General features: G+C 44.6%; 1 protein-coding gene across 3 annotated transcripts in view; it reads left to right on the top strand.

Moving 5' to 3' along the window:
- The first annotated feature begins 16676 nt into the window (after positions 1–16676).
- Positions 16677–27933, top strand: part of GRID1 (glutamate ionotropic receptor delta type subunit 1) — a 1530549-nt gene continuing 1519292 nt past the window's right edge. For 2 of the 3 annotated variants that reach the window (XM_082268263.1, XM_082268264.1), the window contains exons 1-2: positions 16677–17023; positions 21134–21289. In XM_082268263.1, coding sequence (XP_082124389.1) covers positions 16945–17023; positions 21134–21289 — 235 coding nt within the window. In that variant the 5' untranslated portion in view covers positions 16677–16944. The remainder of the gene's footprint in view (positions 17024–21133; positions 21290–27933) is intronic. The other variant, XM_082268262.1, reaches the window with a different exon arrangement.

Here is a 27933-nt window from a genome sequence, read left to right as displayed (position 1 = left end):
GCCAGTGACTGCTGTCAGGTCCACAGAGAGTGTACTGTGCCACTGCCCACCCACCACTGATATATAAGGTGGCACAGCAGCTTGCAAAGTAAAATAAAATATATTTTTTTAAAATTGCAGTTGCCTGGGTGCCAGTGACTGCTGTCAGGTCCACAGAGAGTGTACTGTGCCACTGCCCACCCACCACTGATATATAAGGTGGCACAGCAGCTTGCAAAGTAAAATAAAATATATATTTTTTAAAATTGCAGTTGCCTGGGTGCCAGTGACTGCTGTCAGGTCCACAGAGAGTGTACTGTGCCACTGCCCACCCACCACTGATATATAAGGTGGCACAGCAGCTTGCAAAGTAAAATAAAATATATATTTTTTAAAATTGCAGTTGCCTGGGTGCCAGTGACTGCTGTCAGGTCCACAGAGAGTGTACTGTGCCACTGCCCACCCACCACTGATATATAAGGTGGCACAGCAGCTTGCAAAGTAAAATAAAATATATATTTTTTAAAATTGCAGTTGCCTGGGTGCCAGTGACTGCTGTCAGGTCCACAGAGAGTGTACTGTGCCACTGCCCACCCACCACTGATATATAAGGTGGCACAGCAGCTTGCCAAGTAAAAAAAATATATATATTTTTTAATTGCAGTTGCCTGAGTGCCAGTGACTGTCAGGTCCACAGAGTGTACTGTACCCACTGGCCAACACTCCTATAGGGTGGCACAGCACCTTGCACTCATAGTACACAACACATTAAAAAAGAAAATGACAGGCAGAGGCAGGCCACCCCGCAAGGGCCGTCGTGGTCGTGGTGCTGTGATTTCCTTAGGCCCTAGAATAATGCCCAGTGTTCAGAGGCCACCACAGACCCTGAACTCAAAAAATTCTGAGGCCATAGTTGACTGGCTTACACAAGACACCCAATCGTCTACAGCTTCCGCTCAGAACCCTAATGCACCATCCTCCTCCAGCTCAGCTTCGGGCACCTCTCAATTTACCACTCGCCAGCCCGCCGGCACCACCACCAACACTAGCACCACAGCCGCTTCACTTGATCCGTCAGAGGAGTTATTTTCACATCAGTTGGAAGAAATAAGTGATGCGCAACTATTAGTGCCAGAGGATGTAGATAACGGGGATATGTCTCAGTCAGGCAGCATTATACACATGGACGTACATTGTGATGATGATGATGTTGTACCTGCTGCTGCTGCCTTTGCTGAGTTGTCAAGTGAAGCGGCTGATGATGACGATGTGTCTGTGGATGTCACCTGGGTGCCTGCTCGAAGAGCAGAAGAAGAGGGGGAAAGTTCAGATGGGGAGACAGAGAGGAGGAGGAGACGAGTTGGAAGCAGGGGGAGGAGGTCATCGCAAGGAGCTAGTGGCGCAGTCAGACAGCATGTAGATTCGGCACCCGGGGTCAGCCAGACAGCACGCCAATCAACGCAAGCTGTTGCCACCACCAGAATGCCGTCCTTGCAAAGCTCAGCAGTGTGGCATTTTTTTTGTGTGTCTGCCTCTGATATCAGCGATCCCATTTGTAACCTGTGCCAAAAGAAACTGAGTCGTGGGAAGTCCAACACCCACCTAGGTACAACTGCTTTGCGAAGGCACATGATCTCACATCACAAACGCCTATGGGATCAACACATGAGTAAAAGCAGCACACAAACTGAAAGCCACCATCCTCCTCCTGGTCCAGCATCTTCAGCCACGTCAACCACTGCTGTCCTCCATGCCCCCTATCAACAACCCGCCCCTCCGCCTCTCACCTTCAGCAGTTCCTGCTCGTCACCTGCCCACAGTCAGGTGTCTGTCAAGGAAATGTTTGAGCGTAAAAAGCCAATCTCGCAGAGTCACCCCCTTGCCCGGCGTCTGACAGCTGGCTTGTCGGACCTCTTAGCCCGCCAGCTTTTACCATACAAGCTGGTGGAGTCTGAGGCCTTCAAAAAATTTGTCGCTATTGGGACACCGCAGTGGAAGGTACCCGGCCGAAATTATTTTTCACAAAAGGCAATCCCCAACCTGTACTCTATTGTGGAAAAGGAAATCATGTCACGTCTGGCACACAGTGTTGGGGCAAGGGTCCATCTGACCACTGATAGCTGGTCTGCAAAGCACGGTCAGGGCAGGTATATAACGTACACTGCGCATTGGGTAAACCTGCTGGCGGCTGCCAAGCATGGAATGCGTGGCTCTGCTGCAGAGGAGTTGGTGACTCCGCCACGACTTGCAGGCAGGCCTGCTGCCACCTCCTCTACTCCTCCTACTCCATCCTCTTTGCTAACCTCCTCGGCTGAGTCCTCTTCTGCTGTTGCGTCTTGCTCCACACCAACTGCACCCCCCCAGCTCCCCAGGGGCTATTCCACATGCCGGATACGACAGTGTCACGCTGTCTTGGGGTTGACTTGCCTGAAAGCAGAGAGTCACACCGGACCAGCACTACTGTCCGCCCTGAACACACAGGTGGATCAGTGGCTGACCCCGCACCAACTGGAGATCGGCAAAGTGGTGTGTGACAACGGGAGCAATTTGTTGGCGGCATTGAATTTGGGCAAGTTGACACATGTGCCGTGCATGGCACATGTGTTGAATCTGATTGTGCAACGTTTTGTGCAGAAGTACCCAGGCTTACAGGACGTCCTCAAGCAGGCCAGGAAGGTGTGTGGCCATTTCAGGCGTTCCTACACGGCCATGGCGCACTTTGCAGATATTCAGCGGCGAAACAACATGCCAGTGAGGCGCTTGATTTGCGACAGCCCGACACGTTGGAATTCAACACTGCTAATGTTCGACCGCCTGCTCCAACAAGAAAAAGCGGTCAACGAGTATTTGTATGACCGGGGTGCTAGGACAGCCTCTGCGGAGCTGGGTATTTTTTTGCCACGTTACTGGACGCTCATGCGCAATGCCTGTAGGCTCATGCGTCCTTTTGAGGAGGTGACAAACCTAGTGAGTCGCACTGAAGGCACCATCAGCGACATCATCCCATATGTTTTTTTCCTGGAGCGTGCCCTGCGAAGAGTGCTGGATCAGGCCGTAGATGAGCGTGAAGAGGAAGAGGAAGAGTTGTGGTCACCATCACCACCACCAGAAACAGCCTTACCATCGATTGCTGGACCTGCGGCAACACTGGAAGAGGAGTGTGAGGAAGAGGAGTCAGAGGAGGAATGTGGCTTTGAGGAGGAGGAACACCAACCACAGCAGGCATCCCAGGGTGCTCGTTGTCACCTATCTGGTACCCGTGGTGTTGTACGTGGCTGGGGGGAAGAACACACCTTCAATGACATCAGTGAGGACGAGGAATTGGACATGAGTAGCTCGGCATCCAACCTTGTGCAAATGGGGTCTTTCATGCTGTCATACCTGTTGAGAGACCCTCGTATAAAAAGGCTGAAGGAGAACGACCTGTACTGGGTGGCCACGCTACTAGACCCCCGGTATAAGCAGAAAGTCTGTGATATGTTACCCAATTACCGGCAGTCGCAAAGGATGCAGCAGCTACAAAATAAGTTAAAAACTATGCTTTACACAGCGTATAAGGGTGATGTCACAGCACAACGGGAATCCAACAGGGGAAGAGGTGAAAGTAATCCTCCTCCTACCACCACAACCACGCCGGCAAGGACAGGACGCTTTACAGACGTCTTGTTGATGGAGGACATGCGGAGCTTTTTTAGTCCTATGCATCGCCACAGCCCTTCGGGGTCCACCCTCAGAGAACGACTCGACCGACAGGTAGCAGACTACCTTGCCTTAACTGCAGATATCGACACTCTGAGGAGCGATGAACCCCTTGACTACTGGGTGTGCAGGCTGGACCTGTGGCCTGAGCTATCCCAATTTGCCATTGAACTTCTGGCCTGCCCCGCTTCAAGTGTGCTGTCAGAAAGGACCTTCAGCGCAGCAGGAGGTATTGTCACTGAGAAGAGAAGTCGCCTAGGTCAAAAAAGTCTTGATTACCTCACGTTTATTAAGATGAATGAGGCATGGATCCCGAAGGGACTGACAGTGGGGGATGCATTTGACTAAAAAAGGCCTGGTGATGACTGAGATGCCTTGGCCTAAAAATGGTCCACACGCTGCTGTATATAATCATTCTCTGCATGCCGGATGACTTACGTGACGTCTCCGCCACCAACTACGGTTCAAGCCGCAATGTTTTAGTGCACTTTCTGCCTTAAAACCTCAATTTTTCAGGCCGCTGCTACAGCAGCGGCTGCAACAATACCTACTTTTTCATGCATGTGTACATGCCTAATTTTTCTGGCCTCTGGTGCTACACTGTGGCTGCAAAAAAACAAAAAACAAAAAAAAAGGCACATACATGTGTCAATTCCCCTTCGTGATCGTTACCTTGTCGTGGTGAAGGGGCTTGCGTATCACAATGAAGCGATCACCTCTAGGATTGTGTTGGCACACCCCAGATGATAAGGTCGTTGCTTCATTGTGTACAGACCAAAAGCGATCCGCAGGATAATTTTTCATAAAAGAAAACATTCATTTTCTTTCATTCTTTCTGCGGAGCTGGGTATTTTTTGGCCGCGTTACTGAATGCTCATGAACAATGGCTGTAGGCTCATGCGTCCTTTTGCGGAGATGACAACCCTGGTGGTCAGTCGAACCCAAGGCAACATCATCGACCTCATCCCATATGCGTTTTTTCTGGAGCGTGCCCTGCGAAGAGTACTGGATCAGGCTGTAGATGAGCATGAAGAGGAAGAGTTGTGGTCCTCATCACCACCAGAAGCAGCCTTGTCGTTGTCAATTGCTGGACCTGTGGCAACGCAGAGAGAGGAGTCTGAAGAAGAGAAGTCAGAGGAGGAAGGTGGCTTTGAGGAGGTGGAATACCAGCCACAGCAGGCGTCCCAGGGGGCTTGTTCTCACCTTTCGGGGACCCTTGGTGTTGTATGTGGCTGGGTGGAGGAAGAGACCTTCAATGATGTCAGTGAGGACAAGGAACGGGACATGGCTAGCTTGGTATCCAACCTTGTGCAAATGGGGAGTTTGCGGTTGTGCAAATGGACTGACTGACTGTTAAACGGGGAGTTTGGTCTGTCAGAGTTTGGTCTGTCACTGTGAAGCGGGCGACGGGCGTAACCCTTACACTACTTGACCGATAAAACATCATACCTGATCGTATTCACACACTGGATGTTTTAGTGCTGGTTTACACTGCCGCTACCACTAAAGTAGCGTCGCTTCCAGTGCGACTTTGGCGCGACTTAGCGCGACTTTGGCGCGACCTCATCGCGAGGCGACTTTTTATTTGGCCAATCACAATATCATGTTTTGTGACCGTCACCTAATTTCCTTTTCCTGTTTTTTGTTTTACATATTTCCCCATGTGTGCAGTGTTGTCTGTGTCATAGCTCAACTGATAGGCATGTTTGCCTTGGCATATCATATTTCAGCTTGCCAGAAAGAAAAAAAGACAGCTGGAAAGACACTGCATTAGTTTTCTACTAAAAATCATAAGAAAAATGCTGTTTTTTTTGGGTTGTGGACATACTACAGAGCTGAAACTTGACAGGTACACTTTTTAGACCCCCCAGACACTAAATACAAAAAATGACATGCCTGCCTAAAAAAATGCCCGATAAATGCCTGCAAGAGAAAAAGCCAGCCGCAGAGAAGCCGTATTCCTGAAAATATAATAAAAATGCTGTTTTTTAGGGGTTCTGGACATGCTACAGAGCTGAAACTTGACAGGTACACTTTTTAGACCCCCCCAGACACTAAATACAAAAAATGACATGCCTGCCTAAAAAAATGCCCGATAAATGCCTGCAAGAGAAAAAGCCAGCCGCAGAGAAGCCGTATTACTGAAAATATAATAAAAATGCTGTTTTTTAGGGGTTCTGGACATGCTACAGAGCTGAAGCTTGACAGGTACACTTTTTAGACCCCCCAGACACTAAATACAAAAAATGACATGCCTGCCTAAAAAAATGCCCGCTAAATGCCTGCAAGAGAAAAAGCCAGCCGCAGAGAAGCCATATTCCTGAAAATATAAGACAAATGCTGTTTTTTAGGGGTTCTGGACATGCTACAGAGCTGAAACTTCACAGGTACACTTTTTAGACCCCCCAGATGCTAAATCCAAAGAAATTTTTTATTTTTATTTTTTTTTAATTTTTCCAATAATTGGCTCTCTATCAAAAAATTATAATTTTTAAGAACTTTTTTTTGCGTGATCCCTCTCCGGCATGCCACAGTCCAGGTGTTAGTCCCCTTGAAACAACTTTTCCATCACTATTGTGGCCAGAAAGAGTCCCTGTGTGTTTTAAAATTCGCCTGCCTATTGAAGTCTATGGCGGTTCGCCCGGTTCGCCGGTTCGCGAACATTTGCCGATGTTCGCGTTCGCCGTTCGCGAACGGCGAATTTTAGGTTCGCGACATCACTAGTTAGCAGGCCAGAGGACTGAGACAAAAATTGTAAGATCGGTCCCTCACTTTCTTATTTAGGAAGTAAACAAACAGTCAGGTGACTACTGTTGCTTACTCCTGCTGCTAGGGAACAAAAAAACGAAGAGATTTCCAGTCACAACTTACCAACCAGCCAGCTACCAACCAAATTGAACTGTCTAACAGTATGCTTTAAAAACAGGGGTTTGGTTGCACACATTTGCAAATACATGCGTAAGCTGCAGGCCCCGGCAAGGCACCCTGTGATCTGCAGTCCCTAGGGAAGCCTGTCAGAGGACTGGCATATCCTCTATACAGGACTCCTAGTGGCCATCTTGGGGGAGTCTTGTGCCCTGATTGGACACAAGTTATTTTTTAAGATTTTGGAGACCATCTTGGACCCAGAGGGGATATACACCAATCAGCCATAACACTAAGGTCACTGACAGGTGCATATCATTGATTACCTTGTTACAATGGTATCTGAAAGTTAGTGGGATATATTAGGCAGCAAAACAGGGAGGAAGATACAGCGCCTCTAAGTGCACTAAATCAGGACCAATTCATTGATGAAAGTCATCCAAATCAGCTACTCACAAGGAGATGGAGAAGATAGTGCATGTAAACATAGTAATCTCGCTGTATAATCCGGGTGAGGGTGTCATCAGAAGCCCTTGTCCCTGAGGGCCAGCTGGCGTTTTGTGCAGGTGGTTTTCAGCACTCACGACCAGATCTGGGCAATGAAGGATGACGTCATGGGCAAAAGACCCAAGGATGACGTCACTTCCGGGTGCAGAGTGGGGGGAGGCAGCTTTGTGTTTGGAGTGTGCACACTCCTTCCTCAGACCCATATTAGGCAGAAAGTAAACATGTTGTCTATTATGGTTAATGAGTTGAAAGCATTAAAAATGGGTTTCAGTTTGTTGTGTATGGGGCTGTGCAGGCACCGACTGGTCAGGATGCCCATGCTGACCCGTGTCCACAGCCAAAATGCCTGCAATGGACACGGAGCATCAGAACTGGACCACGGAGCAATGGAAGAAGGTGGCCTGGTCCAATGAATTACATTTTCTTTTACATCATGTGCATGGCTGGGTGCGCTTGCATCACTTACCTGGGGAAAGATGGCACTGTGGGAAGAAATTAAAACAGGAGAGATTTGTGATACTTTGGGCAATGCTCTGCTGGGAAACATTGGGTCCTTCCATTCATGTGGGTGTTACTTTGACACATACCACCTACCTAAACATTGGTAGGTGGTATGGAAACAATATTTCCTGATGGCAGCAGTGGCCTCTTTTAGCAGGATAATGTGCCCTGCATCTCTGCAAACATTGCGTTTTTTTAACACTGTGGTTTACCTAAGTGTACTAAGGAATAATGCACATAGAAATGTGAGTTCAATTTAAAGGCTTTTAATAAAAGTGACTGTTTTAAATGGAAAACACTATGTTTGTTTTGTGCTTGCCTTGTGAGGAAGTGGACATTACCAAAGACCACTAGACCCCAGGACCTCTGTAATGTGCAGGTTACAATTTTAGAGTGAAAGCAAATCTATAGTGGAGCATTTGCAGTGGAGGAGAAGTACTTGTGGTAAAAGAGAAGTGGAGTGTATCACAGTGGAGACACTGCACTGTCAGAGAAACGGCCATGCTGCAACTGGCAAATCCGCCAGTACTTCCAATGGCCGCAATGGACTCAGGCCATAGACTCATTGTCAGTGAAAAGGATGTGCTGCAGCTGGCAACTTTGCAAGTATTTCCCATGGCTGCAATGGACTCAGGCCATAGACTAATTCACTGGCCTATAAAAGGACTCTGCCCAGCCCATCAGATTGCTGGATTGTCTTCAGCTCCTCCTGTTTCCTGAGTATTGCTACTTCCTGGATTCCAGTTTGACCCGGCTTGTTCCTGACCTGTCTGCTCTCTCTCCTGGCTTTGACCCTCAGCTTCGTCTGACCATCCCTGCTCCAGTTTGGCTCTCCAGTTATCTGATCTCAGCTTGGCTCACGGACTTGCTTCCTGTCTACCTGCCCTCCAGTACCTGATCTTGGCTTTCCCATGGACTTGTCTTCTTCTGGCCTTCCTGCTATACCTTTGGCTTGCACCTGTTGCAGCTTCCTGCCGAGCCCTGTGTTTGACCCCCGGCCAGTCTTACACCTACTGCCTGGTTGTTCCTGGTTCTTCCTTGGACTGTCCAGTGTATTCCTGCCCAGCACTCTGCTAGAGACCGCCGGTCTACCATCAGGACCCTGCCGACAACCAGTGCTTCTGTGGGCGCTACACCCTCTGTCTCAACCCCAGGGGTGTGCCGCACTCAGCCGCAAGGGGAGCCCTCTCTGCATTTCGGCCTCGGATCAGGTACGTGACATGCACAAAGGGTTGGGAAGAAGATTCACTGAGTGGATGGAGGCCTTTATCTGCAGGTTCAACTAATACCTCAGGTTATCTACTTGGTAGAACAAAGCATGTCAGGCATGCCAAAACTGCAATTCATTAGAGCATACAGAGAGCACCACTCCTCTTGCTGTGAACACTGGGGAACCATTTGAGCTGCTGACTGTGGACTTTCCCACTGTGGCTGAAATGTCCTCTTGGGACTGCTATGCTCTAGTGCTTGTGGACCACTTTTCAAAGTTGTAGTGCTACCAAAAGGTCAAACCGCTGTCAGTACAGCCAAGCTCTTCTGGAAACATGCAGTTCAACACTGTCCAAAGCAGATCCTGCCAGTATAATGTCCTAAATGTGACAAGTGTTCATGGAAATCTGCCCCCTTAGTAGTATTTGAAATCCACAGTAGAACAGCAGTAGAAATTATTAATTGGGAATGTTTTACCCTTAGCTTTAAATTCCTTTAGTTTATGTGTAACAAAGGGGCATGTTTTGCAGGAAGACTTTTGTTACTTTGTTCTTCAAGAAGGGCTCCCAACATGAAGAACAAAATTGCCCTAAGCAAATTTAGGCCTCTTTCTTCTTCCCAGTCCACTAGTATACCTACCTTCTTTGCTATAAAGGGTCTGTACCAATGCAAAAAGTCTTTATGCAAAACCTGCCCCTCCAGTCTCTGTTCTCCACTTTTATCAGCATGTTTCCTGTCTGCAAATTTTTGTGTACAACACCAGATTCCCAGTACCTCTCCTGCCTGTCCCTGTCACCATTTGAGTACTGCTGTATAGTGGCTTACCAAATATTGATGCCAAGTCAAAATGAGATACTTGCACTAGTTGCATTTAACCCCTTCCCATCCCTGCCTCCCGTCCCTTTAAGAACTTGACTAAATGCTGGGACAAGATGCCGGGAGGCGGAGGTGGGAATTTAGGTCATGCGACTGGTTGTTACAGTGATCACATGATCGGAAATTTTCTGATCGCAAGAATGCATCGAGAGATTTCCAATCCCCGCTGGTGACTGTGTTGGGAGCGCACACTCTCAGCAGTTTTGTGTTTACATAGAGCCACATATATGCAGCCTCTCTGCATTAAAACCCATGCGTGCGTCCGGTGGGAAGTGCTTAAAAACAAATTAATGTAATTATTATTGAGCACAACACTGCATTCATTTTTGTCTTTTATATCTGCCTGGCATTCCGCTTTAAGTGGAGGACCAAGTAAAATTAATTTACCGGAGCCAGACCAATAAAACATAAAATATGTTTGGTTGCTATGGCGTACTTCACTGCAATTAAAGTGTATTTATAACCAAAATTTTATTTTATTTTTATTTATTTTTATTTAATTCCTGTTGGTTATGGCCACCAAAATAAAAAGTGTTTGGAAATCTAAAATGTAACAGTTGTCTCCAGAACAGGAATAGAGGGAAATCTTCCTATAGGAAGACTTCTTCTGGGGACAACTGTCTAAGACGGGTCTTCACTTCAGAGAGATTTAAGCCTTCGTACACACGCAACGATTATCGGCCGACCGATCGGCCATCTTTTATCCAGTGTTGTTGTGTTGGTTGAAATGTGCTCTAGACTGCACACGAATTTTATCGGCCAACAAAAACCAACTTCAGAAGTGATGTCATGTTCTGGTTTACTTTCCGTGTGTTTTTTCTTCTCTGAGCATGCCCAGTCTTGCTCATCAGATTTTTGTCTGCCGAAATCTGTACTGACTGACGGAAAATCGGCCGTTCTGTTGACAGCCAACAAAAATTTTATAGCCTGCGCACCAGATTTTAGTCGGCCGAAAAGTCGGAGTCGGTTGTCGAAAGTATCATACTAACAAGCCGAAAAATCGGCCGATCGGACGTTGGCCCGAAAATTCACGGTCAACTATCGATGCGTGTGTACGAGGCATTACTCTCACGTTCTGTTCTCTCTCCAGGAAGTAATCAGAAATCTCCCCAATAGGACATAGACAGTGAAAAATAAACTGACATGAGTTTCAATCCTTCTCTACTCTATCCAAAACTGGAAAAAAAAGTTTTGTGTATACATTGACTCTAAATACTCCTCATGAGCAAGGCTGAATACATTGGGTAAAATGGATGTACCAGAACATCTGTAACTAATAACTTCAGCATACTCCCAAAAATGGAATTTGACTGGATTTGTTTCGTTTTTTTTAGCTGACTCATGTTTTTTTTTTTGGAAGGGTGGGGGGTATAAGCCAGTTTGTGGCCTGTTAGTGTCGCCAATGCTAACTGAATAACAGACCAATAAGAGTGAGGTAGAGACCAGCATGTGGCAATTGATATGTGAAAGAAGTCAGACCCCCCAACCGTCATACCTGTTCCAGATCAGAGGCTTGAAGGGTATATAACCCAAAGAAAACTGGCAATATTGGTCAGAAATTACCACCAGCATATTGCTCTAAATGTGCTCCTTTAAATTTGCAAGTAGGAATTTGTGTTCTTTTGGTCTGTATTCTGCCCTGTCGGATTCAGACACCCCCACCAATTTCAAATTTAATTTAGTGTGGAGATGTAATGTAAATAAAGAATGTTTAATTGCATGTATATGAAGCACAATGTAAAAATAATGTTATCAACTTTAGTTTATAAAAATAGGGATAAGATGCTTATTTTTATATCTGCATGGAGCTCTTTGTTTGCATCTTGGCTGTGGATGCAAGCTCTACTGAAGTCTGTACCTTGCCTAAAGCTATACTGCTGGCGAACAGCCAAATAAACAGATGAAAAACATGTAGGGTGGCTGTTTTACCTGCAAACGTATTTGTATGTCTGTCTATCCAGTCTTGAAATTTACGCAGCTCTGCCACAGAGCACAGCCCTAACTGACATAGCAGAAAACCTTATTTTATTTATTTATTTATTTTTTTTTTCTGTTGCAGTTAAGTAACAATTACAGGTTTTGTCCTTGCCCCATCCTGTGACTTGACAGTAATAGTAGCAGCCTGGGGAGCTTATATCTATGGGAATGTGTGTCCATTATGTTGACTCCTTGTGCTGCTCAACCCCCTCCAATTCGGAGCTCTGCTGTACACAGATTGCAACAGGCTGATACCAGGTCACATTCAGCTATTTGCACTGCTTCTATTTAAAATATACATTTAACAAAAAAAATAAAAAATAAATAAATAATAATAATAATAATAATAATAATAATAATAATAATAATAAATATATATATATATATATATATATATATATATATATATATATATATATATATATATATATATATATATATATATATATATATATATATATATACACACACATTTTACAAGGTATTACTGAATACAGTCTAAAACGAAAAAATACAGAGGGTGCACCAGCCTAACGCATTACCTTTGCAACAATTTTATTAAAAAGGAATTTTTGTACAACATACACAAATGAGATGACTTTTCAGGTGTGATAAAATGATATATATATATATATAGATATATATATCTATATATGTACAAGTCCACCAGTCCACCAGCCAGCTCTGATGAAGAGGGGTCACCCTCGAAACGCGTCAGTTTCATTTCGAGATTCACATCCCACAACCGTTTCAGATCAGTGGACTATGCTGTATGGACAACTGGTGGACTTGAGCATATATATATATATATATATATATATATATAATCACGCCTGAAAAGTCATCTCGTTTGTGAGTATGATGTACAAAAATTCCTTTTTCATAAACTTGTTGCAAAGGTAATGCACTAGGCTGGTGCACCCTTTGTATTTTTTCCTTTTAGAGTCCATTTGGGTTTCCCCGACATGTCTTGGAGTGACAGCACAGCCGTTACAGCGGCTAAACAAGTGGTGTCACACTGATATTAGACCAAGCCATTAACGACTCTCAAGTGCAGGAGCATTTATTTCTTTATTACTGAATACAGAGCGGCCTTAAACTGTATCTTTTAGAACTGTCTTGAGTTTGACTTTAGGGAACAACTGTTATCTAAGAAAAAGTGTTGCTGACATATGCAATCCCCTTCTAATTATATTAGTTATCTTAATGTCATGCTGATCTTCTGGCTTCACCACTTAGCAAATCATGGACCAGGAGCAAGTACAGCAAGCAACTTGGGCTATCAACTTGCATACTTGTGTAAAGTATATCTAAATCCAAGAACAAACATGTCATATAATACAATTTACCAGTCCTTAGATGTGGCATTTAGTTTTCTTTTTTTCCAAAACATTATCTACAAGTATGTTGGTCCTGCCCAAAATCAGAATCCTTGTTATTTCTTGTGTACTGAGAGAGCAAACAATGTTCTCCATCTTCCCAGCTAATTTGTGAGAACTATACAACACCTGATCCCTATATAATGGGAATGGGTGGGGTGCTTGTAGTTCATCGGCCTATGTAGTGTCCTCTAAATACATAGTGCAGGGAGTGCTGTCAAACTAGGGCAGACTGTGTATTACAGGCAGGATCACCAAGTAATAATACAGGGGAAATAAGGCTGAATAAATGAATGCAGCCACCACATCTAAGCTGCAATACATTATAGTTTTGTTCTTGGGTTTAGTTACACTTTAAGGTCAACAAATCAGGAAGAAGCAATGGGCCATACACACTATAATATTTTCTGAAGACTTTTTCCTTTAGACTTACCAAAACCATATAGTATGAGGTCAAACCTAAACACTTTCAATTTGTATGCAATCTGGCAGGCCCTTGCACTACATAGAAAAGGTAAATCTGAAGGAAAAATCTTATAGTGTGTATGGCCCTTAATAGAATCAAACAGTCAGGCAACTAGCATTTTCAGACAGATTTCATGGATATCAATGCAGACATTCTTATAATTGTTTTCTAAAGAAAAACTTTAGCTATTCCCTATGCTACAATGAATGCAGTGTAGACAAGTACCTGCACTTTTGTTGTATTGCCATTTAAAGCCTACACAAAGATTCATGATTGGCAATTTTAGAGCACTGTAAATGAAAAGGCAGTTAACAGTTGTCTGTGTATATGGAGAGAATAAAGAAGCAGGTATTGTGGGGAAGCTGTATCTTAGTGATCAATGCTCACACAATTACTGCCATTGCTTGCAATACACTCAGTACTGTCTCTGGGCTATACCCCTAATTAACTACCCCTCTCTGCTTAGTGCAAGTTGCAGAGAAATAAGACAACTTCTCATCTGATGAAGGCTTTATTTACTCAATATGGTCTCTAGTAAGACATATGAGGTATGATCAGAAATAAGCCATGACAATTCCTGCCGTTGTTACATTTATTAGCTATTCAGCCAGCAGTAGAAGAAGCTTCAGTTAATGCTTCCATAAGCTAAGCGCAGTCAATGTTAATGATACAATCTTCTGAGTAAAGAATAGGCAAGAGCTGCCTTGCAGACAGAGCATTAACCTTTCCATAGCCAAGATGAGGAATGACAGCAGAAGGACTGGACAACTTTTACTGGAGCCAAACGGTGGACCATCCCCAGCTTTTGATCAGCCATGCTTACAGAAGGAGATATTAGCCAAGTCCTGTAGTCTCTCCTCTGTGGCCACTGGAGAGTTAAAGTGATGGAACCAAAGGATGCAGATGTAGGATGTAGGTAAATAATTTATTTTAAAGAGATAGATTTTTTTCCTGTCCACATTGGCCTTTCCAAAGCAGAGGCTGCATGATGTCATTTTACTAATGAGAGAGATCATAGCTGGATGTTGATTAGGAAGCGTTCATTAAGGTCTTTTCCTAGTGATGATCCAAGGAGGGGCTTCCTATGGCACTCACATGAAGCGATCACAGTTGGGTCTGTTAAAAGAAAGAGCTGAAATCAAATGCAGGCTAAAGATCCAGCTGTGATGGAGAAACTCCACACAGAAATGATGGAGAGAACTAATCAGTCATTCATCCGCCCCACTTACAGGACTTGCACATCAAAGATTAGGGGTGCTGGGAAAGTTCTGTAGAACTTGAATCCTTTTACTTGGTTAATCAGTTAATTCAATGCTTGCTGGGAGTGGTGTGGAGTCACTGCACCGTACCTATTGCCGCTAATAGGGTTGTCCACTTACAGTTGGGTGATCAAGGATGAGTTCTTTAACAAGTTCTCCGCAGTGATCCATGTCAATAAAGATCAGGGGTGCTGGGAAAGTTCTATAGGACTTGAATACTCTCACTTGGTTGATCAGGCAGTTCAGTGCTTGCTGTAGGCGGTGTGGAGTCACTGCACCGCACCTATTGCCGCTAATAGGGTTGTCCACTTAAAGTTGGGTGATCAAGGATGAGTTATTCAACAAGTTCTCCGCAGTGATCCATATGATCAAAAAGCAGGGGTGCTGGGAATGTTCTGTAGAACTTGAATCCTTTTACTTGGTTAATCAGTCAATTCAATGCTTGTTGTGGGTGGTGTGGAGTCACTGCACGCACCTGCCGCTAATATGGTTGTCCACCTAAAGTTGGAAGTTCAAGGATGAGTTCTTCAATAAGCGATCCATAAGACAGCATGCTTGTTTAGCTTTCTTTCTCCAATGCCAGTCCTCAGTTCTCACTCTCAGCTTGTAGCATAGGAAGATGCCTTGGCATCAAACAGGCACACTCCAATAGGCAGCAATACCTTCCTTTCCAAGAGTCCAGCTCCATCACCTCCAAAGTCCTCTGATCCTTCAGCCAAGGTCTCCCACCTTGAGCTCCCTCCACTCCCTTTCCTGTCTATTATAGCAGGCAATAAGGAACCCAGTTATAACTGACTTCATTAATTAGAATCCAGACTGATCCAGTGAACTTCACTCTACTCCACCCAGCACCTGAGCTCCACACACAATCTTAGCCCTATGTCTTATTGCTCCTGAACTCCACACACACCCCTAGCCCTCTGCCTGTGAGACGGAGCGCCTCACATAATCCCAAAGTATGCCTTATTGCTCCTGAGCTTCACACTCAACCCCAGCCCTGTGCCTTTCTGCTCCTGAGCTCATACAATCCCTACCCTATGCATTATTGCTTCTGAGCTCCATACACAATCCCAGCCTTATGCCTTATTGCTCCTGAGCTTCACACACAACCCCAGCCCTATGCCTTTCTGCTCCTGAGCTCATACAATCCCTACCCTATGCATTCTTGCTTCTGAGCTCCACACACAATCCCAGCCTTATGCCTTATTGCTCCTGAGCTCCACACACAATCCCTGCCCTATGCCTTATTGCTCCTGAGCTCCACACACAATCCCAGCCCTATGCCTTCTTGCTCCTGAGCTCCACACACAATCCCAGCCCTATGCCTTCTTGCTCCTGAGCTCCACACACAATCCCTGCCCTATGCCTTATTGCTCCTGAGCTCCACACATAATCCCAGCTCTTTGCCTTCTTGCTCCTGAGCTCCACACACAATCCCAGCCCTATGCCTTCTTGCTCCTGAGCTCCACACACAATCCCTGCCCTATGCCTTATTGCTCCTGAGCTCCACACACAATCCCTGCCCTATGCCTTATTGCTCCTGAGCTCCACACACAATCCCAGCCCTATGCCTTCTTGCTCCTGAGCTCCACACACAATCCCTGCCATATGCCTTATTGCTCCTGAGCTCCACACATAATCCCAGCTCTTTGCCTTCTTGCTCCTGAGCTCCACACACAATCCCAGTCCTATGCCTTCTTGTTTCTGAGCTCCACACACAACCCCAGCCCTATGCCTTATTGCTCCTGAGCTCCACACACAATCCCAGCCCTATGCCTTATTGCTCCTGAGCTCCACACACAACCCCAGCCCTATGCCTGTGAAACTGAGCTCCAGTGTTCCCCATCTGAGCTCATCTCTCCATCTCTCAGTGTTTTCACCAAGACTATATTGAGTGGTGAGGCTCTGCAATCACGTGGTAGGAGAGAAGGAGGAGGGGGTGGGGGGGTCCTCCGCAGTTTGCTGTTTGTTGGGTCTCAGACACACATAGAGTGTTGGAGAGAGCTGCAAGTCTATGCTTTTCCTTGTCTAAGCAAAATAAGAGCTCCTGTACATATTGACAGGCTCTAGCAAGCAGGATCTAAGCTGCGATCTCCTTCTACTGCTGCTGCCTGTGTTGCTTGCATTGCCTTTTACCTGGAAAGCTCCTGTTTCTTTTCCCCCCATCATTCTTCCCTGGGTACCAGCACCAAAAATCCGAGCTGATGTGCTGTTTGAGAGGCTGGAAATGGAAGTGTTGATGCTCTGCTTTTTCCCCTGGATATTTCTGTGTTTTTCTGTACGGGCGGACTCCATCATCCACATTGGTAAGATCATAGTGATCACCATGGGGTAAAGGGAAGGAAGGGGGGGGTGCCAACTGCAGGTAAACTTATGTTGGGGAAGGGGGGGTTCTTTCTTTTCCATGCCATGCTGTCTGATGACTTCCAGTACAAAGTTGTTTGCTTAGCCCAGGCTGTGTTGCTGACCGCCAGCACCATGGACAGCGCACGTCCCTATAGAAGGAGACAGGTGAAGGCCAAGGGGACAGTACAGCCAGCACTTGTTCCATGTCATTCTATTTCCATAGGACTTGCAGTTGTCATGAAGAGCATGCAAAAGGACAAAGGCTGGGAACTTCCATGTCAGTGGATAGGATAAAATAGGGAATTGCTCTGGATGGGCAGCTGCTATAGGAGATGTGCTAATCAGGAGATGAATGGCAGGAAGGACAAGGCTGCATGTGTGCTGCTGGCAATACAAAGCTGAGACACTGGAACCGCAGTGTGAGAGCAGAAATTCACAGGGACTAATGCAGATTACAAAAAAAAAACTGCTCAGGCACGTCCAAGATGAGCCCAGATCCAGCAGCTTAGCCCAGACCTAGGCGCCTGGCAGGATGAATGGGACGAGGTAATACTGATGTCACATACAGCAGATGGCATACCTAATCTAGGCAGACAGAGAGGAAGCCTTGTGCCCTGGGGGAAAAGCTAAAAAAAGGGGGCTGCTTTGCCTGTGTGTGAGCTATATGGGTCAGCTGATGGTGTAGGGCTAGGACCCCACTAAGGACTATTTGGGTCAGCTGATGGTGTAGGGCTAGGACCCCCTAAGAAGACACCATTGCCATGCCTGGGACCACGAGTAGGTGTAGAGAGCCGGTCCATGCACACAGCATTGCCATGCCTGGGACCACGAAAAGGTGTAGGGAGCCGGTCCTAGCACACAGCATTGCGGATCTATTAAATGGCATTGCAAGAACTTTGATTGCTGAATAAGATGCTTTCAGGGGTTGCTAACCCAGATCCAACAGGGACATATTCAAGATTAAAATCATTTAACAAAGCATGGGCTGTACTGTAACTTTGCCCTATAAGATGCCACTTTATGCCATCCCAGATATAGCAGTACTTTGTGTTGGTGACTTTTAGGCAGGCAGTGTAAGCAGGGAGCTAGTATAAATACAGCTGCTGAGCATCGGAGTGGTGTACAGGCTGCATGCCCAAGCACAGGTTGCCCAGGCTTTCTGAATCCAGCCATCGGCTGGGTATGAGCTCAGCTACAGGTAAGAGAGAGAGAGTTGACAGCTGGCATGGCAAGGAAGGGGTTAAAGCTGGTGCTCACACGCGATGAAAATCTCCCATGGAGTTGATGCATTGGTAGAGAGTGAATGAGCAATGGCTTCTAACTGGCAGATCTCAGGTCAGGTCCCTGAGGAAGCATTACCAAACCCTCCCAATAGAGATGTGACCGCTGGAATGTACAGCGCTAATTGCACACACATGGCCGACAATACATCAGGATCTCCTGCGCTGAATTTCTAAGGAGATCTACCTGCGAGCATGCTGGGGAGAGGAATGTGTAATGCATCAGATGGCAGGAGCACAGGATAAGGGACACACTGATACAGACACATCTGCTTTCTGATCATACTGCTGTTCAGTACATCTAGAATGAATGTTTTATACTTTAAATGCAATGAAAGTTTTACTAGGGACCTGTGACTGTTTTAATGCAGGAACAGCTGGTCTTAGTTGGTAAGCCCCTGTGTCACCTGGTCATGGTCACCTGATTGGATTTGTCACCTGGTCATAGTGATGTGTCACCTTGCTATGGTCATTTGATGAGAAGATGTGCCACCTGAACCTGGTACTCAGGGGAGTAGAAATATTTGCTGACTATGACAAGCATTTTAACTGGGGTAAAAGGCGACCAGAGATGTTAAATGGTCATTACAGTCACATGAGAAAATGTATTAGCTGCCAATGCTAATCATGTGACTAGGGGTATTAGCCAGCCATGGTAATAAGGTGACTAGGAATATTAGCCATCCATCACAATCAGACAACTTTAACTATTAGCTTCCCATGGTATCCAGGTGACTGTATTAGCCAACCATGGTATTCAGGTGACTAGGATCATTAGCAGGCTTGGCTAATCAGTTGTATTAGTTGGACATGGTTATCAGCTAACTAGGAGTATTTGTTGGCCATGCTGATCAGCTTGCTAGTGATATCGGCTGACTATGGTAATCAAGTGAGTATCAGCAGGCCATGGTAATCACATGATGAGGAATATCAGATGGCAATGGAAGTCAGGTGACCATGGATATTAGCTGACCATTCTAATCAGCTGATTAGTGGTATCAGCTGGCTATAGTAATTAGGTGGCTTTGGGTGTTAATTCATGGTAAATAGATGACTTGGAGTATTTTCTATCCATGATGATCAGTTCACTATTGATATTGGCTGGTCATGGTAATCGGGTAACTAAGGGTATTAACTCATGATGGTAATCAGGTGACAAGAGGTATAAGCGGGCCATGGTTATAAGATAGCTTGGAGTATTATCTAGCTATGATAATCTGAGGACTATTATCTAGCTATGATAATCTGAGGACTAGAGGTAAAAGGTGGTCGTGGTAATCAGGGGACTAGGGGTATTAGCTGGCCATGGTAATCAGGTGACTAGGGGTACTAGCTGATCATGGTAATCAGGTGACTAGTAGTAATATCTGGCCATGGTACTCAGGTGACTAAGGGTACTAGCTGGTCATGGTACTCAGGTGACAGGCTGGCCATACATTATACAATTCTATTGTACAATTTCCCTTTAAATTTACCAAAACCCTATATAATGAAGTCAAACCTAAACACTTTCAGTTTGTATGCAATCAAGCAGGCCCTGGAACTACATAGTTGAAGATAAATCTAAAAGAAATTGAATAAGAAAGTTGTATAATGTATGGCCAACGTAAGTGTACTAGCTGGCCATGGTAATCAGGTGACTAGGGATATTAGCTGGCTATAAAACTCAGGTGACTAGGGGTATTAGCTGGCCATTGTAATCAGGTGACTATAGTCATTAGCTGGCTTTGGTAATCAGGTGACTAGAGGTATTAGCTGGCTTTAATAATCAGGTGACTATGAGTTTTAGCTGGCCATAGTAATCAAGTAACTAGGTGTATTAGCTTGCCATGGTAATCAGGCGACTAGGGGTATTAGCTGGCTATAAAACTCAGGTGACTAGGTGTATTAGCTGGCCATTGTAATCAGGTAACTAGGGGTATTAGCTGGCTATTGTAATCAGGTAACTAGGGGTATTAGCTGGCTATTGTAATCAGGTAACTGGGGGTGTTAGCTGGCTATTGTAATCAGGTAACTAGGGGTATTAGCTGGCTATTGTAATCAGGTAACTAGGGGTATTAGCTGGCCATTGTAATCAGGTAACTAGGGGTATTAGCTGGCCATTGTAATCAGGTAACTAGGGGTATTAGCTGGCCATTGTACTCAGGTAACTAGGGGTATTAGCTGGCCATTGTAATCAGGTAACTAGGGGTATTAGCTGGCTATTGTAATCAGATAACTGGGGGTGTTAGCTGGCTATTGTAATCAGGTAACTAGGGGTATTAGCTGGCTATTGTAATCAGGTAACTAGGGGTATTAGCTGGCTATTGTAATCAGGTAACTAGGGGTATTAGCTGGCTATTGTAATCAGGTAACTAGGGGTATTAGCTGGCCATTGTAATCAGGTAACTAAGGGTATTAGCTGGCTATTGTAATCAGGAGACTATAGGTATTACCTGGCTTTGGTAATCAGGTGACTAGAGGTATTAGCTGGCTATAATAATCAGGTGACTATGATTTTTCGCTGGCCATAGTAACCAAGTAACTAGGTGTATTAGCTGGCCATGTTAATCAGATAGTAATTAGAAGTGTTTTCTGGCCATGGTAATTAGATGGTAACTAGAAGTGTTTTCTGGCCATGGTGATCTGATGACTAAGAATATCAGCTGGCTGTAGTACTCTGTAGAGTACATTTATCCGCTTTCCTCTTCTGAAGGCCTCCAGGTCATGAGGATGTGTTGGTTTAATAGTGTCTGCTGTATGTACACGGTGTTCAGCACTGCCAGACTCTCATGGCTCTTTCCGCAACAGGTGCAATCTTTGAAGAAAATGCAGCGAAGGACAATGAAATTTTTCAGCTGGCTGTGTCGGATTTGAATCTCAATGACGATATCTTGCAGAGCGAAAAGATTGGACACACTATCAAGATTATAGAACCCAATAATCCATTTCAAGCTGTCCAGGAAGGTAAGTCATCTTGCTTAATATGTACTTTTTGCAGAGTGTAGGGTTAATTACTGAAACCTGGAGAAAGACAGACTTGCTGTTCCTAAAGTAACTTAAAAAAAAAAAAAAACATGGTTGCTATACGTAACAGCTTCCCTTCTTCTTCTCCAGTTTCCATTAATCCATTCCAGAGGAGGCCTTGGTGGTTCAGATACCTGCTATGTGAATGGAAACATCTGAAGGCTTCCATTCAGCAGTAATGACAGAAGTTTCTTAGCCACTTGCTGCTTTCCCAAACAAAGCCATTTCTCATTTCACACTTTGAGTGTTGCTTATCTGCGTAAAATCCAATTTACACATTGTCCTGACCAATCAGAAAAGCTCTGTGCATGTCATAAGTTTATCCAGGGATATACTTTATGTAAGTGACACTATGGATAATCATTTGCATTTGCGCCCTGCTCTGACCATTGTATTTTTGCACAGCTGCAAAAAGAAGCTTAACATTCAAGTAGCAGAATGACAGCCTGGCTGACAAAGGCAGCATTGTACTGTATTTCTGCTTGTTGGAACTTTTGTTCTGCCTGTAGTGGGCACTGTCTAACCAGAAAAGAGAGCTGTGAGTTGTGAAATGATGATCCCTGGTGCATCTGATTTACCATCTCTGCTCCAGCTTCAATCACTAGTTGTCAGTTATTTATTGTCATTCAGTAAGGGGTTAAACTGTTTTGGAAACCGGGAAAGCTGTGCACTTTTTTGCTTGTGTGGCTGTGGCACATTTAGCGCATCGATTAATGAATTAATTACCGAGACTGTAAAATTGATTATTTTTTTTTTCTTTTTTGGTGTTTATTGGAATCCTGAGCATTGAACAAGTGGGAAATGATAAATCATTGAAAGATCCCTCATTGATTTCCAGTGTATAGGGAAGTGAGGTGGGAGCTTGCCAATCTTTCTCTATCAAAGGTAGCGTGGTTCAAGGTCACTTTTTAAAAATCTGCATAGAGTTTAGCATCTGAAAGTGGTTTTGAATCCCCCCAAACTAGAAGAAGCAAGTTACAGATCCACAGAATATGAGGATGTGTCTGCCTGCTGAGTATTTGCCTGTATTGCTGTTATGTGTCTGATGGAATGTCACATTTGCAAGATTAAGTATAATCAGATTTTACTGTCAGGACAGCGAGAGTATGATGGTTCCCTTCATTTTAGCTAGGGGATATTTTCCTAAATATGGCATAACTTGAAAAGCAGAGTTTTCCTCCATTACATCATCTTTCCAGACTCCCTGATGAATTAACTAGGCTGCTTTCTTTACAGCTTGACTACACTATACCCTCAATCGTAAATGTGTGCGTTAAACTCTTGCTGCCAATTGCCTTGGTTGCTACAAATTGTTGGATGGATATCAATATGAGATGAGATTGCCTATTACAGACTAGCCTTCCTTCATCAGTTACACAAAGCTGGAGGATATGATTAGTTTGTAAAACTTTAAAGCATGCAAAAACCTGCCATCTCTATGGCTCATCTGGAAACTGGGTGCAACATTTTGCAGTAATACAATTTGCATTATTTATAAGGAAAATTGATCTCTGTACGCATTTTGTGGTCCAAATGGCTAGGTAAAATGTATTTAAACCCCCAATCAAAAATTAAATATATTGCACATTTCTGGTGCTTAGATGCGGTGGTTGCATTTGTTGCCATTGTACCTTTTCTTTCACTTGGTAATCTTTCCAGTAACATATACTATATTACCAAAAGTATTGGGACACCTGCCTTTACATGAACTTTAATATCATCCCAGTCTTAGTACGTAGGGTTCATTATTGAGTTGCTTATCACTAAGCATTGTTCTCTCTGTGACTACAGAACGTTCCCCCACCGGGTTATAAAAATGAGAAGGGGGGATTTTTTGTAGTCCTAGCACACCTACTGTGCTAGGGTAACTATGTTACTCCTCCTCAGATACAATATGGTGAGTAAGCATTTTCACGCTAGGGCAGAAACTACACCGTATTAGCAAAGTATTGGGACGCCTGCCTTTACATGAACATGAACTTTAATGTCATCCCAGTCTTAGTACGTAGGGTCCAATATTGAGTTGGCCCACCCTTTGCAGCTATAACAGCTTCAACTCTTCTGAGAAGGCTGTCCACAAGGTTTAGGTGGGTGTCTATGGGAATGTTTGCCTATTCTTCCAGAAGTGTGAGGTCAGGCGCTGATGTTGTTCATCTGAAAATTTCGCTATATTTACTCTCCTGCGCTGTTCAATAAGTCTCAACATGGTGTCAGACTCCTATCTTGACATATTACTGCATGCGGATAATGTGCTCCTCGCTGCCCTCAAAAGACTGGGGACGTCCAATATGACTGTAAGTATAGGAAGCAAAGAAGGTGCGTGGGCCTAGCCCATTATCCTCAAAACATGTTTTATTAAATGGTATAAAATGGAGGTTAATGTACTCACAAATCAATGCTTGCATCATAGCTTAGACATAACATCATCTGCTTAAGTCCATATACGTAAATTCACAATGCTCGTAGACACATCGGCTAACGCATTTGAGGTTATCCTCTTCTTCAGAGCCTGATAAGAGAAGGATACCCCCTGGACTGAGTGCCTAGAGCAGGGTGTTGTAAGTGCTCTAGGCAGTCAGTCCAGGGGGTGTCCTTCTCCTATCAGGCTCTGAAGAAGAGGGTAACCTCAAAACATGTTAGCTGATGTGTCTACGAGCATTGTGAATTTACCTATATGGACTTTATCAGATGATGATGTTATGTTTAAGCTATGATGCAAGCATTGGTTTGTGAGTACATTCACCTCAGTTTTATACCATTTTATAAAACCTGTTTTGAGGATAATGCGCTAGGCCCACGCGCCTTCTTTGTTTCCTATACTTACTGATGTTGATCAAGAGCCTGGCTTTCAGTCTACACACTAATTCATCCCAAAGGTGTTCTATCGGGTTGAGGCAGTCCAGTCAAGTCCCTCCACCCCAAACTCACTCATCCATGTCTTTATGGATCTTGCTTTGTGCACTGGTACGCAGTCATGTGTGAACAGGAAGGGGACATCCCCAAACTGTTCCTACAAAGTTGGGAGCATGAAATTATCCAAAATGTCTTGGTATGCTGATGCCTTAAGAGTTACCATTTACTGGAACTAAGGGGTCAAGCCCAACCCCTGAAAAACACCCCCACACCAAAATCCCCCCTTGGACCAGTGCACAAAGCAAGGTCCATAAAGAAATGGATGAGCGAGTTTGGGGTGGAAGAACTTGACTGGCCTGCACAGAGTTCTGACCTCAACTCGATATAACACCTTTGGGATGAATTAGAGTGCAGACTGTGAGCCAGGCCTTCTCATCCAAAATCAGTGCCTGACCTCACAAATGGGCTTCTGGAAGAATGGTCAAACATTCCAATAGACACACTCCTAAACCTTGCGAACAGCCTTCCCAGAAGAGTTAAAGCTGTTATAGATGCAAAGGGTGGGCCAACTCAATATTGAACCCTAGGGACCAAGACTGGGGTGCCAATTAAAGTTCATGTGCATGAAAAGGCAGGCATCCCAATACTTTTGCTAATAGAGTGTAGTTTCTGCCCTAGCTTGAAAATGCTTACTCGCAATATTGTATCTGAGGAGGAGTAACATAGTCACCCTAGCACAGAAGGTGTGTTAGGACTACAAAACACCCCCCCTTCTCATTTTCATAACCCAGAGGGGGTGTTCTGTAGTCACAGAGAGAACAATGCTTAGTGATAAGTGTGCATAAATGGCAGAAAACATTCACTTTACACACTGTATCTATGGAGAAACAACATTGTCACCTTAAGCTACTATCCTGAGTTGCAACACAAACTCCTTCCTCTCTATCCCCATTTCCATTGCACAGAGCTACTGTTAGAAATTAAGGGGCCCTGTACAGCCTAACTGATAGGGCCCTCCATCTGCTCATCCGGAAACCGATCCCCCTGTGTGCCTGCAGCAGTTTCCGGCAGGAGAGAAGGGAAGCTGGCAGGACTGCAGGGGGGGGGGGGACACACGGAGGGGCCCAGACAGCAGGGGAGTGGTGGCACAAATATTAGAACTAAGGATCAGTTCCTTCATTAATGCAGTACAGCCTTCTCTCCTGCTTGGCAGGTGCCTGGGGCGCCCTTTTGAACTGATGGGACCCGGGCCCATACAGGAGGGCCAGCTATACTGCCTTATCAGGGGCCCTGCCATTGCATAGGGAGGAGTGGTTGTGTAGTAGACCAATGTAAGCTTGGAAAGCTAATAATATTGTATGGGATTTCAGTTCAGTACACAGGAAGTTACAAGCAAACTAGATTTCTATCAGGATCAACAGCTAATTTTCTGTACTTACAGAAAATGAACTTTGCCTGAAAAAGAAAAAAAATGCAGCTTCTACATCTTAGGACTGGTTAGCTGCAATATATGGCATTTTTATTCTTGAGTTTTGATATACTTTAACCACTTAAGCCCCGGAGGATTTGGCTGCTAAAAGACCAGGGTTTTTTTTGCAATTTTTTACTGTGTGAATTTAACGGACAATTGCGCGGTCATGCAACGCTATACCTAAACGAATTTGACGTCCTTTTTTCCCCACAAACAGAGCTTTCTTTTGGTGGTATTTGATCACCTGTGCGATTTTTTGATCATGTGCTATAAACAAAAAATTTTTGCAAAAATAACAATATTTTTCACATTTTTTTATATGAAATTCCCCCAAAAAAAAATTTAAAAATCAAAATTTTTTAACATTTTCAGCCAATTTGTTTTATGCTACATATGTTTGGTAAAAAAAATCGCAAAAAGCGTATTTTGATTGGTTTGTGCAAAATTTATTGCGTTTACTAACAAAGGGAAAGATTTTTGTCATTTTTGGTATTTATTTTTTTTAACGCGTAATGGCGGCGATCTGCGATTTTTTTTTTTGCGGTACTGCGACATTTCGGCGGACAGATCGGACCCTTGACTGACATTTTTTACACTTTTGGGATTACCAGTGACATTACTGCAGTAATCAGTGCTATACATATGCACTGTTACTGCAAAAATGACACTGGCAGGGAAGGGGTTAACTGTATTGGAGAGGGAGGGGTTAAGTGTGTCCTAGGGGCGAGTTTCTAACTGTAAAGGGACATGGCTGTTGGTGTAAAAACAAAGATCAACGGTCCTACATAGTAGAACCGTCTGATCTTCATTTTTACACAGGGGAGAATGACAGGCGGCTTGTTTACATAAGCCGTCCGCCTTTCTCCCTTCAGGGAGTGTGATCGGGTCCGCCGGTCACACGCACTGACTTGTCAGTGAACGAGCCGGGGCGGGTGCGATTGGCTCACAAGTCAGTGACAGGCGAGTGACGTACCGATACGTCACTCTGCCTGGCCGGGGCTGACCGCCGCAGTATATAGTCGTGCGGCGGTCGGCAACCGGTTAAAGTATAACTAGAAGAAAACTTTCTTTTTTTTTTTTATTTTACTTTTGGATGGAGTGAAGAGGTTAGAACACCTGTCAGTTTTTATTGCTGTCTGAGCTCCTTTTAGGGAAATTCACCCTCTCTATTTGTCCGGTTTACCATTATCAAAGAAAAAGAACATTTTTTTATCAAAGAAGAATCCCAAATTTTGTATTGTCCTCGGTAGAGGAATAGTGGGGATGTTTTCCAAAGGGGACACTAGTTCTGGTGACCCTGGGGACAACTGAGGATTTCCTTATTTTAAAGAAATGTTCTCACTTCCTGTTTTGGCTAATGGACAGGAAGTGAAGGGAAATCCGCCCACAAATGGCAAAAATAAACCTTACAGGTAGAGTTGCACTGATACAGATACCGGTATCAGTGTTGATACTAAGCATTTGCACGAATATGGGTATTCATGCAAATACTATGATACCTGAAACCGATACTTTCAGGCTTGGTTCTTTAAGCTTTCAGTGAGATTGCCCACTGACAGCGGAAATGTTAAAAAAAAAAAAAAAAAAAAGCTAGCAATTATTGGTTGTTAAAGTGGAGTTCCACCCAAATTTTTTTTATTTTACATAAAAATACCCCTAGAACAGTCAGGGCTAGTGCATTTAAGCAATGATAGCCTCTGAACTGTCCCCTGTTTAGTGTACCTGTAAGAAGAATTACTTACCTTGTTAATTTCTTGTCCAGCGCTGCCATCTGTGGTGTGGGCAGCTGAAACCACTGTGTCCCTCTTTGTGTCCCTCTTCCTGGATTTCGGAGTCCCAGAATGCCCTGCCTCGTCACTTCCAGTGCAGGCGCGTCATCCCACAGCCGGATTCCTTGTCATTGCGCATGCCCAGAAGCTGTTCTCGTGCCTGCACCAGAAGTGACGAGGGACACCGGTGCAGGCGCATTGACTCCTGGGATTGATGGCACTCATCTCCCAGGAGTCAATGCAAAGCAGGAAATGACGTCGGGGGCCGCGGCCGCATAAGGAGGAAGTGGCAGGAAGGGAAGTTCATTTTCATTAAAAATAAGGTAAGTGAAACAAAAAAAAAATAATTATCCAATTCGTTTTTAGAATGTTTTAATGTTATTTATGGTGTAAAGTTCAAAATTAGAGTGGAGCTCCGCTTTAAGGAGCTGGGCCACCGCGTCGTACAACAACCCATGAATCATTAGGCTGTCAGTGGGGTTCCCCCTGTT

This window comes from Pelophylax lessonae (genome assembly GCF_965119305.1).
Source record: "Pelophylax lessonae genome assembly, chromosome: 9".
In the NCBI taxonomy this organism is placed as follows: Eukaryota; Metazoa; Chordata; class Amphibia; order Anura; family Ranidae; genus Pelophylax; species Pelophylax lessonae.
This window is presented reverse-complemented; position numbering and strand designations above follow the sequence as displayed.